Below are 15,575 nucleotides of genomic sequence, written 5' to 3'. Positions count from 1 at the left end.
ATCCCCTTTATTATGTTTGCTAGTTTTGGAAATATGATAGGTCTTAGGATATTATATTTCTTACACATTTTGTGTTATTCCATTTAAACTTTATTATAATTTAGCATGTAATAAGACCTTAGAAAGATTTTCATATTATGCAGTGCTCCACAATTCTGTTTCTTCCCTATAAAAATATGTAGGTCCTATCATAGTTTCCCACATTGCTAAGGTAATAAATGTAAATCATGTGGATTTAGTTTATAATTGTAGTAAAACAAAAAGTATTCAAGAAAAATGATTTAGATTATATTCTGATTACAATCATAATGCATATATGAGAGAAATACAAATGCTCCAGGTGAATATGCCCATTACAAGATAAGGAAAAAAAAGGTACCAGTGAAAAATATATTTAAAAGAAGTTATTTATTTTACCTTTTCTTTCTCTCTCTTTTCTCTAGCTTAGATGATGAATATTATTTTTCCTCCTCGAGTCTGTGAACTCTGAAGAGATGTCAAAAAATCAAATAACAGCTACATATTAATGAAGAACATCATTATTGTCTTAAACCTTTCTTCTTCTTCTTCTTCTTTTTTTTTTTGCAAGACCTGGACTGTCCTTATGCTATTTTTCTCCAGACGAGTACCCTACCACTTGAGCCACAGCACTACTTCTGGCTTTGGGGCATTTAAGAGTATCATGGACATTCCTGCTCCAGCTGGCTTTGAACTGTGATTCTTAGATCTCAGTTTCCTGAGTAGCTAGGATTACAGTCATGAATCACCAGCTCCTGGCTGTCTTAAACATTTTTTGTTGGTTGCTCTTTTTTTTTTTTTTTTTTTTGCCAGTCCTGGACCTTGGACTCAGGGCCTGAGCACTGTCCCTGGCTTCTTTTTTTTTTTGCTCAAGGCTAGCACTCTGCCACTTGAGCCACAGCGCCACTTCTGTCCATTTTCTATATATGTGGTGCTGGGGAATCGAACCCAGGGCTTCATGTATATGAGACAAGCGCTTTTGCCACTAGGCCATATTCCCAGCCCCTTGGTTGCTCTTCTTGAACTCAGGGCCTGAGTGCTATCTCTGAACATTTCCTCCCAAGGCTAGCACTCTACCACTTTAACCATAGCACCTCTCCAGGCTTTCTGGTAGTTAATTGGAGATAAGAGACTCATGGACTTTCCTGTCCTGGCTGGCTTTGAGCCACAATCCTCAGATCTCAGCCTCCTGAGTAGCTAGGATTATAGATGTGAGTCAGTGGTAACCAGCTCTGTGTTAAATTTTGGATGCAACAATAAAAGCTTCCTTGTATATTGAAGATACTCAAATTTTATTACATGTAACAAATTACATATGTAATCATTTATGGACATACACTATACAAACGCAGTGATTCCATATTTTAAATAGAGAGAAGCAAAGGAGAAAGGCCCTTTTGTGATAGGAAATGTGGAAGTCAGTAAGCACAAAGAAAAGATGTCTAAAAAGAAAAGAGCCAGTGGGGAGAAAGATGGACAGTGGAATACATGCGTTAGTATGGGGGAGGGAAACAAAGAGAAATAGGAAGGAAGGACAGATAAACTCCAAAAGGAAGGAGAAGGGAAATAAAACAGACGTACAAAGGGCAAAGGAGAGAAAGGAAAAAGGAAGTGAAGTGGAGAAGAGAAAAGAAAATAATTGGAAAGAAATGTGAGGAGAGAGAGGGAGTGAGGGAGAGGAAGGGAGGGAAGAAGAAGCAAAGGGAGGGGGAAAAATTAAGGAGAGAAGAAGAGAGGGGGGAAGGAGAGGGAATAGAAGGTTTTAATCCATCATCCTAAGTGGTTCTTATTTTGAGGATTGCCACAAGCTTATAAAAATGTTTTGTCCTTTTTTTATGAAAAATCTTTATTATTTTTAATGATAGGAGTATAGATTACATGTTCTTCTTTATTCTGCCTTTAATATCCTAATAATCTAACAATGAGAAAGTATGTGTTATTAACTACAGCCCTTCCATGAAGGCATGTATAAAGACAATCCCAAAGCACTTTCTAGAACAGTTATGTCTTTAGGACTTAGACCGCAGCCTGCTGTCCTTTGTGAGTCCACCTTACGTGGGAAATTGAGGTCTTCTGCGCTCTGTTGTCTGGCCTGGGCAGATTTGTTTTTGTGACTTCGAAATGGGGAACCACATTTTATCTGGTCATCCCTATCACATAGAACAAGTAAATAGAAAACATCCAGTATATACTTCAGTGAATCGATGTTGAGCGTGCTAAGACTGAAATACTGAACTCTGGCAGAAACGTTCCAAAGTAATCATTTCGTGAGGATTCAATATTTTTTTTATTTCCTTATATAAATAAGATCTTGGTAAATGGTATGCGTGAACAAGATGGGATGTGTTTGTAGATTTTAAAAGCACCCCCCCCTCCATCTTTGCTGTTCTTCCTGGTCCACCAACAGCCTAGCGATGTCATGCTATGAAAACATAAAGGGAAACGAATGCCCTGAGCACCTGCTGGGTGGCAGTGCAAGTGACATAGTTGACACGATGTCCTAGCCTCCTTAGGCTGCTCTTAACCTGTTTCTTCCCTGTAATTACAGCCAGCTTCCTAGCCAGCCATGTGTGCTGAAAGGCAAGTCCAGCCCAAATAACCATAGTTGGTTAGTCTTGCCCTACACCACACTCCTTTCCTCCCTGCCCACTGATATATTGTCCAAGCCACAGAGTCAGTCATACTTTCTTTCAGTTTCTCTTCTGCAGGGAAAGGTCATAGAATAAATGATTAGTACTCAGATTTTAAAAAATCTTATTTAACTATCCTAATTTGAATGTGTGTGTGAAATTACTTTATGAACATGCTATTTTTCTGACAGTACCCATTAAAAGACACCTGATTTTTATTATTTGTGAGATTGTAACAGTTTCACTTTACTTGTATGTTTTAAGTTATCTTTTCATGATCTCTAAGTCATTGTACAGAGGGTTTGCCATTATCATGTCAGTTTTATACGTATAGTATATTTTGATCGATATTGCCCCTTTCATCATTCTCTCCCCATCTCTCCTAATCCCCACCCTTCCCCTCAATTTTCCTAGGACAATTTCTTAGGATATGGATTGACTTTTATGAGTGCATTCTCTCCCACTTCATTCCTTTACCCCACTTCCCTTTGACCTTCCCACCTTTAAGTGCCAGTTTTCTAGTATTTGTTTTGTTGAAATGTGGGTTATTTTTTTTAAAGCGTTAGAAAAGTTGAATTGTCTGCTAAGCTAGTCAGTGCAATAACGGCTACTTTTTCCCTGGACTAGGACTGATTAAAAAATGACTTACATAAAGCCAAACAATTATTGTGCTTCAGCTGAATCTCCTGGATTTATTATTCGAAAGGAGGATTATTTTAATAACAGTTAAATGTAGTTATTTTGCCAGATGGATTTATCTTAATTCTAATATTATTAAGCAAACAGAAAGGTTTGGAATTGCTCCAGAAGTCGCTTCTATCATGTACCTGGGAGTACTTCCATCCTGAAGAAAACCTGTTTTCCTGTCTCCTTTTTCACTGATTTCATTTCTTTTTTCACTATAATCTTTAGAACTTGGCTGAAGGACAGGCACAGCAATTGTGTCTCTGTGCTAAACCATGCTGTATACCCTGATGGTGTATCAGATTAAAGCTTATTTGTACGAACAGAGTAAGTCAGTAGAGTTAACAAAGCATTGCTTGTTCATCAAATCAATTGTTATTGTTGTTGTTATTGTGCAACTTTCTTTGGGATGAGCACTGACAGGAATTCCATGTCGATTTCACAGGTGATGGAAATCAAGGGGCAGATGATCCATGTCCCCGAATCAAATTCCATTTTGTTTTTGGGCTCCCCATGTGTGGACAAGCTGGATGAGCTCATGGGCCGAGGCCTGCATCTCTCAGACATCCCTATTCATGATGCTACCCGAGATGTCATCTTGGTGGGTGAGCAAGCAAAAGCTCAAGACGGCTTGAAGAAGAGGATGGATAAATTGAAGGCCACTTTAGAAAGAACTCACCAGGCACTGGAAGAAGAGAAAAAGAAGACGGTGGATCTGCTGTACTCCATCTTCCCTGGTGATGTAGCCCAGCAGCTGTGGCAAGGGCAGCAGGTGCAGGCCCGGAAGTTTGATGATGTCACCATGCTCTTTTCCGACATAGTTGGTTTCACCGCCATCTGTGCTCAGTGTACACCCATGCAGGTGATCAGCATGCTGAACGAACTCTACACCAGATTTGACCACCAGTGTGGATTTCTGGATATTTACAAGGTAATGGGGGTTTAGTTGCCGGTACATGAACCCTGCTTCAGAGAAAATTGTCATCTCCAGTAAGTTGTAAGGATATGCTTGTAGCTTAAACTTCAGAGCAAATGCCCTAAGTATCTTTAATTCAGAAATGTCTCTACAGTATGTAGGATTGGCTGCTTTATGAGTGAGTAAACTTGCACTATGAGTCAGTTTATAGAACCCACAAAGGATGCCGTGAATTGTTATATTTCTCAATAAGAAAAAAAACACCTTTGTACATAGTTCTCTAAATGTATTACTATTAAAAATTAAACTTACAGTCATCCTAGGCACCGTTGAGCCAAACATCTTGCTTAGAGAATGCATCTCCCATGTCAATGACAAATTTCATGTTGAGAGTTAAAAGGAAATACACTAAAATATGCATGGCTTTATTGGTTAAACCATGGTTACACACAGTTGTCTACACCACCACCCATTAACTGAGATCCCTTTAGTTCTAAATGAATAGATGTAGGTCTTTCTGGCTGCTGCCTGAATGACTGATGATTTTTTCAAAGGAAATACCTTAATCTTTTTCAAGTTACATAGTAAAGAAAGAGGATGCTAGGGAGTGAACAGTACCAACACACATGGCATCTGTGAGTGGAGATGGCAGGGTGGCATCACTGAATACTATTGAATAATAGGGTATGAAAGATGGGGAAAACGAGCATAAGCCCGGGAAACCCGTTGAGTAATTAACATATACTGAAAACACATGGACATCAGGAATGGTAACACATTCTGCCCAGAGTATGGAGACTTGTGGAAGGGCAAAGGAGCATGAAAGTAATCAACCTACTTGATGTGCATGTGTAAAAATGGAACATTGAAGCTTATCGAGATTGGTTCGGGAAGGGGAGAGTGAAGGAGGGGTGAGTTTGACCAAGGTACACTATGTACATACATGTCAAAATAATCCCCCCACCTTGTACAAGTAGTTAATATTAATATAAAATGTGAAAAAAGGAAAAACAAACCTTTCAAAATGGGTAACGACCAGCATTTATTGATTTGATGATGTAGCAAACTATTCATTTCTTGTTAAAGTCATAGCAATATATTGAGTAATTTATTCCCAGAGCTACCTAATAAGTAACTGCAAGTTTACGTGAAATTTCATATGGATTAAACAGTGTTAGAGTAAGTGGCTTTTTTTTTAAATATGAAGGATAGTAATCACCTTTCATATAAATTGTGAACTGTAGGTGTTTAAGTTTTCTTCTTTACTGATCTGTGTAGACCTGCTGCTTTCTATAGTATGATTAACACAAAATCAGATTTGGAAAGAGCTCATTTTACTTTGTAGGTTTCATATTATGCTACAGAAGTTGTATCTTCTTGGAGAAAGGAATTCTCTCATAGATAGAACACATACTTACTATTTTAGTAAAAGAATTATGTGTTTAGTAAACACATAATTACTATTTTAGTTGAGCCTCCTCTCTCTCTCTCTGTCGCTATCTCTCTGTCTCTCTGTCTCTCTCTGTCTCTCTGTCTGTCTCTGTCTGTCTCTGTCTATCTGTCTGTCTGTCTGTCTGTCTGTCTGTCTGTCTCTCTCTCTGTTTCTCTCTCTCATCAGTTGGGGAGCTTGAACTTAAGGCCTGGGCACTGTCCCTGATCTTTTTGCTCAAGGCTAGTGCTCTCTCACTTTGAGCCACAGCTCTACTTCCAGATTTGGGTGGTTCATTAGAGAGAAGCATCTCATGGAATTCCCTGCCCTGGCTAGCTTTGAACCTTGATCCTCAGATCTCAGCCTCCTGAGTAGCTAGAATTACAGGTGTGAGCCCCCAGTGCCTGGCTAGTTGAGTCTTTTCTGAGTGGCAAGCATTCATTGTGGAAGATGGACGAAGGATTTCCATTTCTATATGAAATAAGAATTTGTATAAATTACCTTTAGCTTTATCACGGTATAATTTATAGTACAGTTAGCCAAATGACTGATTTTTTAAAGCAAGATAGATACCCCATTGAGTCATTCTCAGAAGAGTGAGGAAATTAGCTTGAATTTTTCCAGTACTTTTAAACTTCCACCAGCCTTGAGGCATTATTATAGCAAGCCCTGGAGCCAACAACTTCTAACTCATAGATTATCCTTGTTAATTTCTTGTAGGGAAAAATGTCAGGGTGCTTTTGTTTGTCTGGTTGGTTGATAGGTTGGTGGGTTTTATTTAGCCTGAAGTTTATACTGTTAAATGAGAACGATATAGAAAAAGATTTGCTTTTGAAAACATTTTGGGATCTCCTATTTAAATCCACAGACCAGGGTTTGAGACAAGAAGAATGATCATAGTCCAGAAGTTTGCAACACTATATTGCATCTTTAAGAACATGAGCTTTTCCCTTGCACCTTTCCTGTGGGTCAAAAAGCAGATAGAACATTTTCCCTTCATTCCTCCTAGGTAGCCATTGTCTACTGAGTACAAGAGGGGAACCAGTGATTTCAGGTGCACGCAATGAAGAGCACATGAGGAGAATGAGACTGAAGCTGAGCACAGGTGGCTCACGCCTGTAATCCTAGCTACTCAGGAGGCTGAGATTTGAGGATTATAGTTTGTAGCCAGACCAGGCAGGAAAGTCAATGAAACTCTTATCCTCAATTAACTACCACCACCACCACCACCAAGCCAGAAGTAGAGCTTTGGCTCAAGTGGTAGAGCATTAGCCTTGAGCAAAAAGAATCTCAGGGACAGGGCCCAGAATTCAAGTACTGGACTGGCACAAAAGTAAAAAACAACAACAACAAAGACAAAAACAACAACAACCCTGAATACAATTTTACATAATCTTTCAAAATCACTTTCTTTTTTTTTTTTTTTTTTTTTTTTTTGGCCAGTCCTGGGGCATGGACTCACAGCCTGAGCACTGTCCCTGGCTTCTTTTTGCTCAAGGCTAGCACTCTGCCACTTGAGCCACAGCGCCTCTTCTGGCCGTTTTCTAGATATGTGGTGCTGGAGAATCAAACCCAGGGCTTCATGTATACGAGGCAAGCTCTCTTGCCACTAGGCCATATTCCCAGCCCTTCAAAATCACTTTCTTATGAGAGTCTGAAAAGTTCTTTTAGTGATAAAATTCTTTCCACTGTTAGAAAGTATACACTGTGTATGTGATGGGGTTCTGAAAACCATTAAGGCTGAATATATTACAATTCAAGAATGAAAGTACCTTATTCTATTTTATTACTATAGCCTCCGATTAGCTAGGCAATTCCTTACCTACTTTGTAGGAAGAAAGTCTATATGCTCTGTCTTACTATGTATCTGCTAACCACACTACTGGAGCTGGGGACGTTTATGACGTACAGATGTGGGGGCTGGGAGAACCATGGCCTTAGGTCTGCATCCTCACTTGGCGGGAAGCTGAAAGGAAGGCAAACCCACTCCTACAGGCTTTCTTCATGTGATATGGATCCATCCGTAAGAGTGGAACCCTTGCCAGCCCCAAACTTCCCTTTCCCAATGTCTTCTGACATTGTTGTACTAAGGATCACGTTTTCAATGCCTGAGTTATGAAAGACACGTTCAAACAAACCTTAGCACATTCTGGAAACTGAGAGCCAGGCAAGTTACTGTGTACTTTCCTGGGAAAGACCCAAGAGGCTTTGCACAGTTATCCTGGGAGCACTTGCATTTGCGTACTGCATAAAGAGCTATAACAGGCTTAAGCCTTCATCTTTTTAACCTTCTTGGCAAAAGATGAAAGCAGACATTTTCTACAGGAACTTCCAAGGTGATAAAACTCTATGCCTTGGGAAATTTGATTTGTCTTGACACTGGATAGTATGGAGCTACTGAAGCTGTCTGCTCACTGGACCTTTGTCCCGCCTCCCTCCTTCCAAAAGCTCAAGACTCACTTCAGCATGAACTGGGAATTTGCAGAAAAAAAATGTATACAATGAAGTGCCGCCCTTTTCCTCTTGTTTTGTGCTATCATAAAACGGAGAGTTTTTCAAAGTACTTAAGTTATGGTTTGTCTTTTATCAATACATATATAGTATTTTATTCTACTTTCCAGCACTAAAGCCAGTTCCATTTAGGAAAGAGTAACTGGCTCTCCCCCGCCCCCTCTTCCACCAAGATTTACATATTTTCTGTTTTAATGACCAGGACAAATACTTCAGAAATTGATCACAATGAAGGGTTTCTACTAGTTCTTATCTGTGACCTCCATCAACATCATGACATTTTCTTTTGCTGCAATTTTTCTTTTATTATTATCTTTAAGCTGCTGTACAGAGGAGTTGCCATTGAACAAAGAAGTTTTATGAATACAATTTGATTGAAAATGAAGTGCCTCCCAGTACCTTAGAAAAGAAGAAATTTCTGAAGTAAAAATGTAATTACTGATTTCATTCATTCTCTCATTTGATAAACATTGGGAACTTGTGCTCTCAATAAGGGGGCATAACTTGCCTACAGGCCAACCCAATGTAATAAAAATTAGCATATATTTTTAGCACAATTTTAATCAGTGGAAAAGAAGTAATTTGTGTGCTTTGGGACACAAGGTGAAAGCAACAGATAAGCATTCTGTTTTGAGATCTTTTCTACTAAGCGGATTATATTGTCAGTTTCAAAATAAAGTATAGAAGGGGATTTTGCCTCATTATTATTATTATTATTATTGCCTTTGGCAAGCACTTATGTTGGAGATAAAGAAGGGGCAGATGCTAGAAGCATCATCTTCTCTTCATTCCCTTTATTTTTTTCAGTTCAACTGAACAATGTCAGTGATGTCTTAAATATACTACTTGCAATTTTTTATCTTCCTACTTTTAAATCACTTCATTTAAACTCTCTGCCTTGTTTTCTTCAGCTATAAATAAAGCAGTGAAATAAGGTTTATATAAAATGATTAGAATAGGTCCTGGCTATTGTTTATCAAACAGGTGTATCTGGGTTTCTATGAAGTGTGTATATGTGTGTGGTGTCAGTATAGGTGTATATTATGTACATATGTGCATGAAGTATGCTTAGCTTAGTTGATCATATGTGTGAAGGCACACAAACATGTATCCAATGTTTACCCAAAATAGATAAAACACTTCTCAATTAGCTTCATTTGTTTAGGTTGTTAGGATTTAAAGGTAGTCCCCCGAAAGACTGAAAGACAATCAGACAGACGAGAGAGAGAGAGAGAAGAGGAGAGGAGGAGGAGGAGGAAGAAGAAAAAGAAGAAGAAGAAGAAGAAGAAGAAGAAGAAGAAGAAGAAGAAGAAGAAGAAGAAGAAGAAGAAGAAGAAAGAGAAGAAGGAGGAGGAGGGAGGGGAGGGGAGGGAGAGAAAGGGAGGGGATGGGAAGGGAGGGGAGGGGAGGAGAAGAGAGGGGGAGAGAGAGAAACAGACCAACAGAAGTAAGAATGAGGAAAAGAAGGAATAGCTTCCTGCCATGCATTAATCCTTGTTAGACACACAACTTATTCACATTATAAGACTTATCAGAAATTCCCTTCTAACTGTTCAGTGGTCAAAGCAGTTACTTAGGGATAATGATTATGGAACAAAGCTACGGTTATCAAGTGATGTTTTTTGTAAGGTTGAAATAATTGGCAGTAAAACTTAAAGTACAAAATGCACACAGATTGAATGCTAGTTTCTCATACTAAATGGCTAGTAACAAAGAGTTTGAACTTAGAACTTAATTTTTTATGTAGTTTATTGTTACCCAAAGAGAGAAAAAGACTACATAGAGACAAAGATGATGTATAACATTAGTAACCTTTGTGTTAAGATATATTCATTCCATACCTCATTTGTTGCTAAGATGTTTTTTTTAATATAAAAAAGATGATGAACTTTGTTAAATGTGTCAAATGTCTTTTCTGCAACTATTGATAGAATCATATATTGTTTGTTTGTTATGCCAGGTCCTGGGGCTTGAACTCAGGGCCTGGGGATTGTTCTTGAGCTTCACTTTGATCAAGGCTAGTACTTTACCATGTGAGCCACATCTCTACTTCTGGCTTTTTTGGTGGTTAATTGGAGATAAAAATCTCATGGCTGGCTTCAAACCACAATTCTCAGATCTCAGCCTCCTGAGTAGGATTACAAGCATGAGCCACCGGTGCCCAGCTATAGGTTTTGATTTTTAAAATGTCTTTCATTCTGCGAATGCAGCAAATTATATTAGTGGGTTGAATATATTAAACATCTCAGATCTTTTCATCCTAGGGACAAGTTCCACTTGATTATGGTATGTGCTCCTTTAAGTGTGTTATTTGCTTTGTTTGTATTTTACTGAGGGTGTTTCATTTCTGCTCATTAGGGACACTGACCTGTAATTTCATTTTCTTGTAATATCCTAATCTGGCTTTGATATCATACTTTATTGGCCATCAGAATGACGTTGGAAGCATGTCCTCCTCTTTTAAGAATTTGTCTTAATTTTCTAAAACTATACTTTATCTGAGAGGATAATAGGTTGTCATTCCATAGCTGTCGAAAATATTAGAATGTTAAAATTGGTGGAGACTATATTGTCTTCTTCCTCTCCTCTCCCCCCAGTCCTGGGCCTTGAACTCAGGGACTGAGCACTGTCCCTGGCTTCTTTTTGCTCAAGGCTAGCACTCTGCCACTTGAGCCACAGTGCCACTTCTGGCCATTTTCTATATATGTGGTGCTGAGGAATCGAACCCAGGGCCACTAGGCCATATTCCCAGCCCCTATATTGTCTTCTTTTAAGAATATTTTTTCGCCCCATACTACTCCTGGTACTTGAACTCAGGGCCTGGATGTTGGACCTAAGCTTTTTTGGTCAAGGCTAGTGCTCTACCACTTGAACTACAGCTCCACTTCTAGATTTTGGGGACTTAATTGGAGTTAAGAAGAGTCTCATGGACTTTCCTGCCCAGGCTGGCTCCAAACTGGGGTCCTCAGATCTTGGCTTCCTGAGTAGCTAGGATTATAGATGTGAACCACCTAGCACATGGATTAAAACCAAATTCTTTTTTTTTTTCTTTTCTTTTTTTTTTGGCCAGTCCTGGGCCTTGGACTCAGGGCCTGAGCACTGTCCCTGGCTTCTTCCCGCTCAAGGTTAGCACTCTGCCACTTGAGCCACAGCGCCGCTTCTGGCCGTTTTCTGTATATGTGGTGCTGGGGAATCGAACCTAGGGCCTCGTGTATCCGAGGCAGGCACTCTTGCCACTAGGCTATATCCCCAGCCCTAAAACCAAATTCTTAATGAGTTGTTTTCACTTGTGTGCTCCTTGCTTGGACTACACTATTCACCTTGAGGCCTCAGTTAACATCTTGAACATTCCTTAGGTGTTTGTGGAAAATAGAGTAGACCTTCAACATTCTGAGGACTGGTTTCAATGTGTGTTACAAATCTGCAGAAAACTTTTCTTAAAAAAAATAATAAACTCCTAATATTTATTTTGTAGAGGGTGAGTGTGTGAGGACTGAGAAATACAGCAAGAGAATTAAATGTAGGCAGAGTTGTAGAAGATACAGAAAGTTTGCCAAGAATATTGAGTTGTTCCTTTTGACTGGAACATGGAATAATATTTGGTGATAGTGATGGATGAACTGGAAAAATTGGAGCCTTATTTTTAAAGGTGTTTACAGGACTTTATATCAGAAAAAAAGCCAAAAATCCTGATTTGCCTACATCTAACTTGAGTGTTTAAAATTAAAATTTAAAAAATGGACTGGATTTTTCAATTTATTTTTCTTTGCTAACATGCCTCAGTATTTAATAACCTTGGTGATTAATGGCCTAGGGCCTGGCACCAGTATTTCCTAAATAATTGAGATTCCTGTGCTGTATCTGGAATTTACACTGATACAGCTACTGAGAGTTTTATCCGGAAAGGAGCTTTCTTTGGTTGGAAATCGCTTGGAATCCTTTTTTCCCCCTCATTTGGGAGTCACTCCCAGGCCAGCTTGCTGCTCTATTTATATCCATGGCCTTGTTTCCAGGGCTAAAGAAGCTCAGCACTGTACAGACAGCCTTAAAAGCAGTATTTGGGTCAGAAACATCCACCAGAATGAGTGTATGTAGACAGACTATTTTTTTTTTGAAACAGCAAAGGGATGTTTTGGAGGTAGTTTTATCAGTAAATCCTTAGTGAAAATTGTTTCCCTGTGAATTGCTAAGTCATTACATGCTGTGTTCATTTGGATCCATTTCACAGAACTCAGCAGCTCTGTTGAGATCACTGAATGTGATCTTGCTCCAGTACATATTGTCCATTTTCAGCACCAGGGGTGTGTGTGTGTGCGTGTGCGTGTATGTGTGTGTGTGTGTGTGTAAAGTATGGGGTATGCATGTGCATGCATATCTGAGCACATGACATGTGCATGTTTGTGCATATACATGTATGTGAACATGTGTGGCATATTTGCACATGTGTGCATACACACATCTTTGGGCTTGGAGGTAGAGTCTAAGGTTCTGGAAAAGTTTTATTAGTAGTATGGATGGGTGGGAAGAGAGAGAGAATGAGTATATCTGAGTAGGTGGGTGGGATTGAGGAAGGAATGGGCTTCTCCTTTCTAAAAGCCCACTGGCTCATTTATAACAGTGATCACCTGGGTGAATATTTTTATTATTTTAAATTCCTATCATATGCCAGAATTCTTAATATAAAATATACCCAGCAGTTTGTGAAAATGAAGATACTGGGGCTTACATCTAGATTTTGATTTTGTAAAGTCAGGTGGGCCATGAAAACTCTGTGTGTGTGTGTGTGTGTGTGTGTGTGTGTGTGTGTGTGTGTGTATACATGCAACCAGTACTGGGACTTGAACTCAGAGCCCAAGTGCTTTCCCTTAGCTTTGTCACTCAAGGCTAGTGCTCTACCACTTGAGTCACAGTTCCATTTCTGGCTTCTTTTGGTGGCTACTTGGAGACAGCAGTTTCATGGACTTTCCTGCCCCCCCCCCCCGACTTTGAATCCCTATTCTCTTGAGTATCTGGGATTACAAGCATGAGCTACCAGCACCCTGAAGGACCTAAGTTGTAACAAGTACCCTAGGGGTGACTCTTATGCATTTGGTCCTGAGTTTTGCATTTGAAACCCTTGCCTAGTGGACTTCAGGCATCACCAATCGCTAAATGTCATAGCTGGATGCAGTTTCAAGCATTTAGTAAAATTGTTTTAGGCATCCTAATACCATGCTAGGATGCAGGGAAATAAACATAAATATCTAGGCCAGGTCTTGTGATGCATATCTGTAATCCCAGCTCCTTGGGAACCAAATGTAGAAGAGTTATAGTCTCAGCTTAGCACTGAGCAGAAACAAAATTGAAACACTAAAATAAACTAAAGGAAAACAAAGAGGACTGAGAACACAACTCAAGTGGTAGAAAGCCCTGAGCCCAAACCCTAGTATCACTAAAAGAAGAAAGTAATTGAAAAATAAAGTTATGTATCTAGTGTGGGAGAGTATAAACACGCACACACACACATGCACACACACACTTGACATGCTTTGTTCTGTATCAGTGACAGAAAATTTCCTATCACAGTGGTATGAGTAAGCTATAGATTCTCCCTCACTTCTGAGAAAATAAAAAGCAAGATAATTATTCATCTAGAAATAGGGAAATTGAAAACTTGAGAAAATTTGAGGGCTGAGTCCTGGTATAGAAACATCCCATCCCAGATATTTCTTGGAGCCTTAACTAGAAACGAGGAAGAAAAACAGTGAGGAATGTGATTCTATTAGGGACTGAAAATGAATGCTTTGATTTGACTTAAAACTGAACTGAAGTTTATAAAAGAATGCCTATGTCTAAGAAATTTATTTTTACCGCCATTATTTCCGGATCAATGTTTATCAATTTGCTTATAAATGTTTGAAGAAAGACATGGCAAGATAGGCTAACCCTATAACGTCTTATTAAAGCAGCTATAGGACTATGTAGGCCATACATGGCAGATATTTTCCTTGTGTACATCTCTTCTGTGTTAGGAAACGGATGTGAGTTTGTGCTGACATCTGCAAGAAGCATCAATCCTTTCTCATTCTCACCCCTCCTTACTGAGCTGATTAGCCATTTTTATTTTTATCTAGTGTCATTCCAGAACTGGTTGGAGATCATCGTTTAGATGGTGTCTGTTGCGTCTAATACTCTATAAAATACTCTATAAAAATACTGAGACAATTATAAAGAATTCAGAACACAGCCAATGTTTTTAAAAAGATTTTTTTTGTGTGTAGTCTCTTTACTGTATCTATTTGTTTGGCTTAGGTTTAACTCATAACCTCAAGAGCAAGTAGGATTGTTATGTAATTCTTGCTCTTCACGAAGCAAAGTAAACTTAATTATTTCCAGTGGGAGCCACTAAACTTTCCACATATATTTCTGCTAGACATATCTTCAATGAAGGGAGATGTGAGAAAACTGGAGTGTTCATGGAAAGCTGCAGGTGTTGTTGGTTTTGCGTGCGTGTGTGTGTGTGTGTGTGTGTGTGTGTGTGTGTGCGCATGTGTGTTCATGCTACTGGTTTGAACTCAGAGCTTCATACTTGCTAGCCAGGTACTCTAATATTTGAGCCATGCCCCAGTCCAAAGGCAATAGTGTTTCACCAAGATAATATATATATATTTATATATATGCACTTGGAATATTTATATACCAAATATATAAATATTATTTATATGTAGTTATTTATATAGAAATATCTACAAATTTTCCATATTTATATGCTAAATTTTATATATTATAATGAATATATCTTTATATGAGTGTGTTATATACATACAAAATAAATCAACACCATATCACTCTAATGTATGCAATTTACCGATATTACCAAGAATTTTCAGGTTCATTTCTTTAGTAACTATTAATGTTAGAATGCATTCACATGAAATGGAATTATCACTGTTGAATCTTAGTAGAATACTTTGTAACTCTTGATACGTTTATGAGAAAATATCTTTGAGTCATTGAGGCAGCTCTTCCTATTTAGTTTTATATGACACAAACATCTTGATAGTGCTCATGAAATGAATAGTAAAATATAGTCAAAATAGTAAAAAAGAAAAAAAATCAGCAATGATAGTAAAATACCAGAATGAATGATAATTGTTAACAGGGTTAACATGTTTGACAGTTATTATGATGGTAGGTATTTATTAACAACCATGCTTTAGACCAACAATATAGAATACATATACCAAGAATGTATAGTTGAAAAAGACCTCTCATCTTAGCTGGTGATAGATACTGATTATTCATGGCTGCACATTCATTATAGTCTCTGGTAAATTTACCAGTTAGATATAAATGGTAGATATAAAATGGAGAAGAAATTAGTTCTTTTACTAAGAACTAATGAAAA

General features: G+C 38.5%; 1 protein-coding gene across 2 annotated transcripts in view; it reads left to right on the top strand.

Annotated features, from left to right (window-relative positions):
- The window catches only part of Gucy1a2 (guanylate cyclase 1 soluble subunit alpha 2), a 217,989-nt gene that overhangs the window by 107,263 nt on the left and 95,151 nt on the right, over window positions 1-15,575 (top strand). For both annotated transcript variants that reach the window (XR_007210533.1, XM_048343770.1), the window contains exon 5: window positions 3,778-4,263. Coding sequence is in view for 1 of the 2 variants with exons in the window: in XM_048343770.1 (XP_048199727.1) it covers window positions 3,778-4,263 (486 nt within the window). In the remaining variant the exon portion in view is untranslated. The remainder of the gene's footprint in view (window positions 1-3,777; window positions 4,264-15,575) is intronic.

This window comes from Perognathus longimembris, chromosome 3 (genome assembly GCF_023159225.1).
Source record: "Perognathus longimembris pacificus isolate PPM17 chromosome 3, ASM2315922v1, whole genome shotgun sequence".
NCBI lineage: Eukaryota > Metazoa > Chordata > Mammalia > Rodentia > Heteromyidae > Perognathus > Perognathus longimembris.
This window is presented reverse-complemented; position numbering and strand designations above follow the sequence as displayed.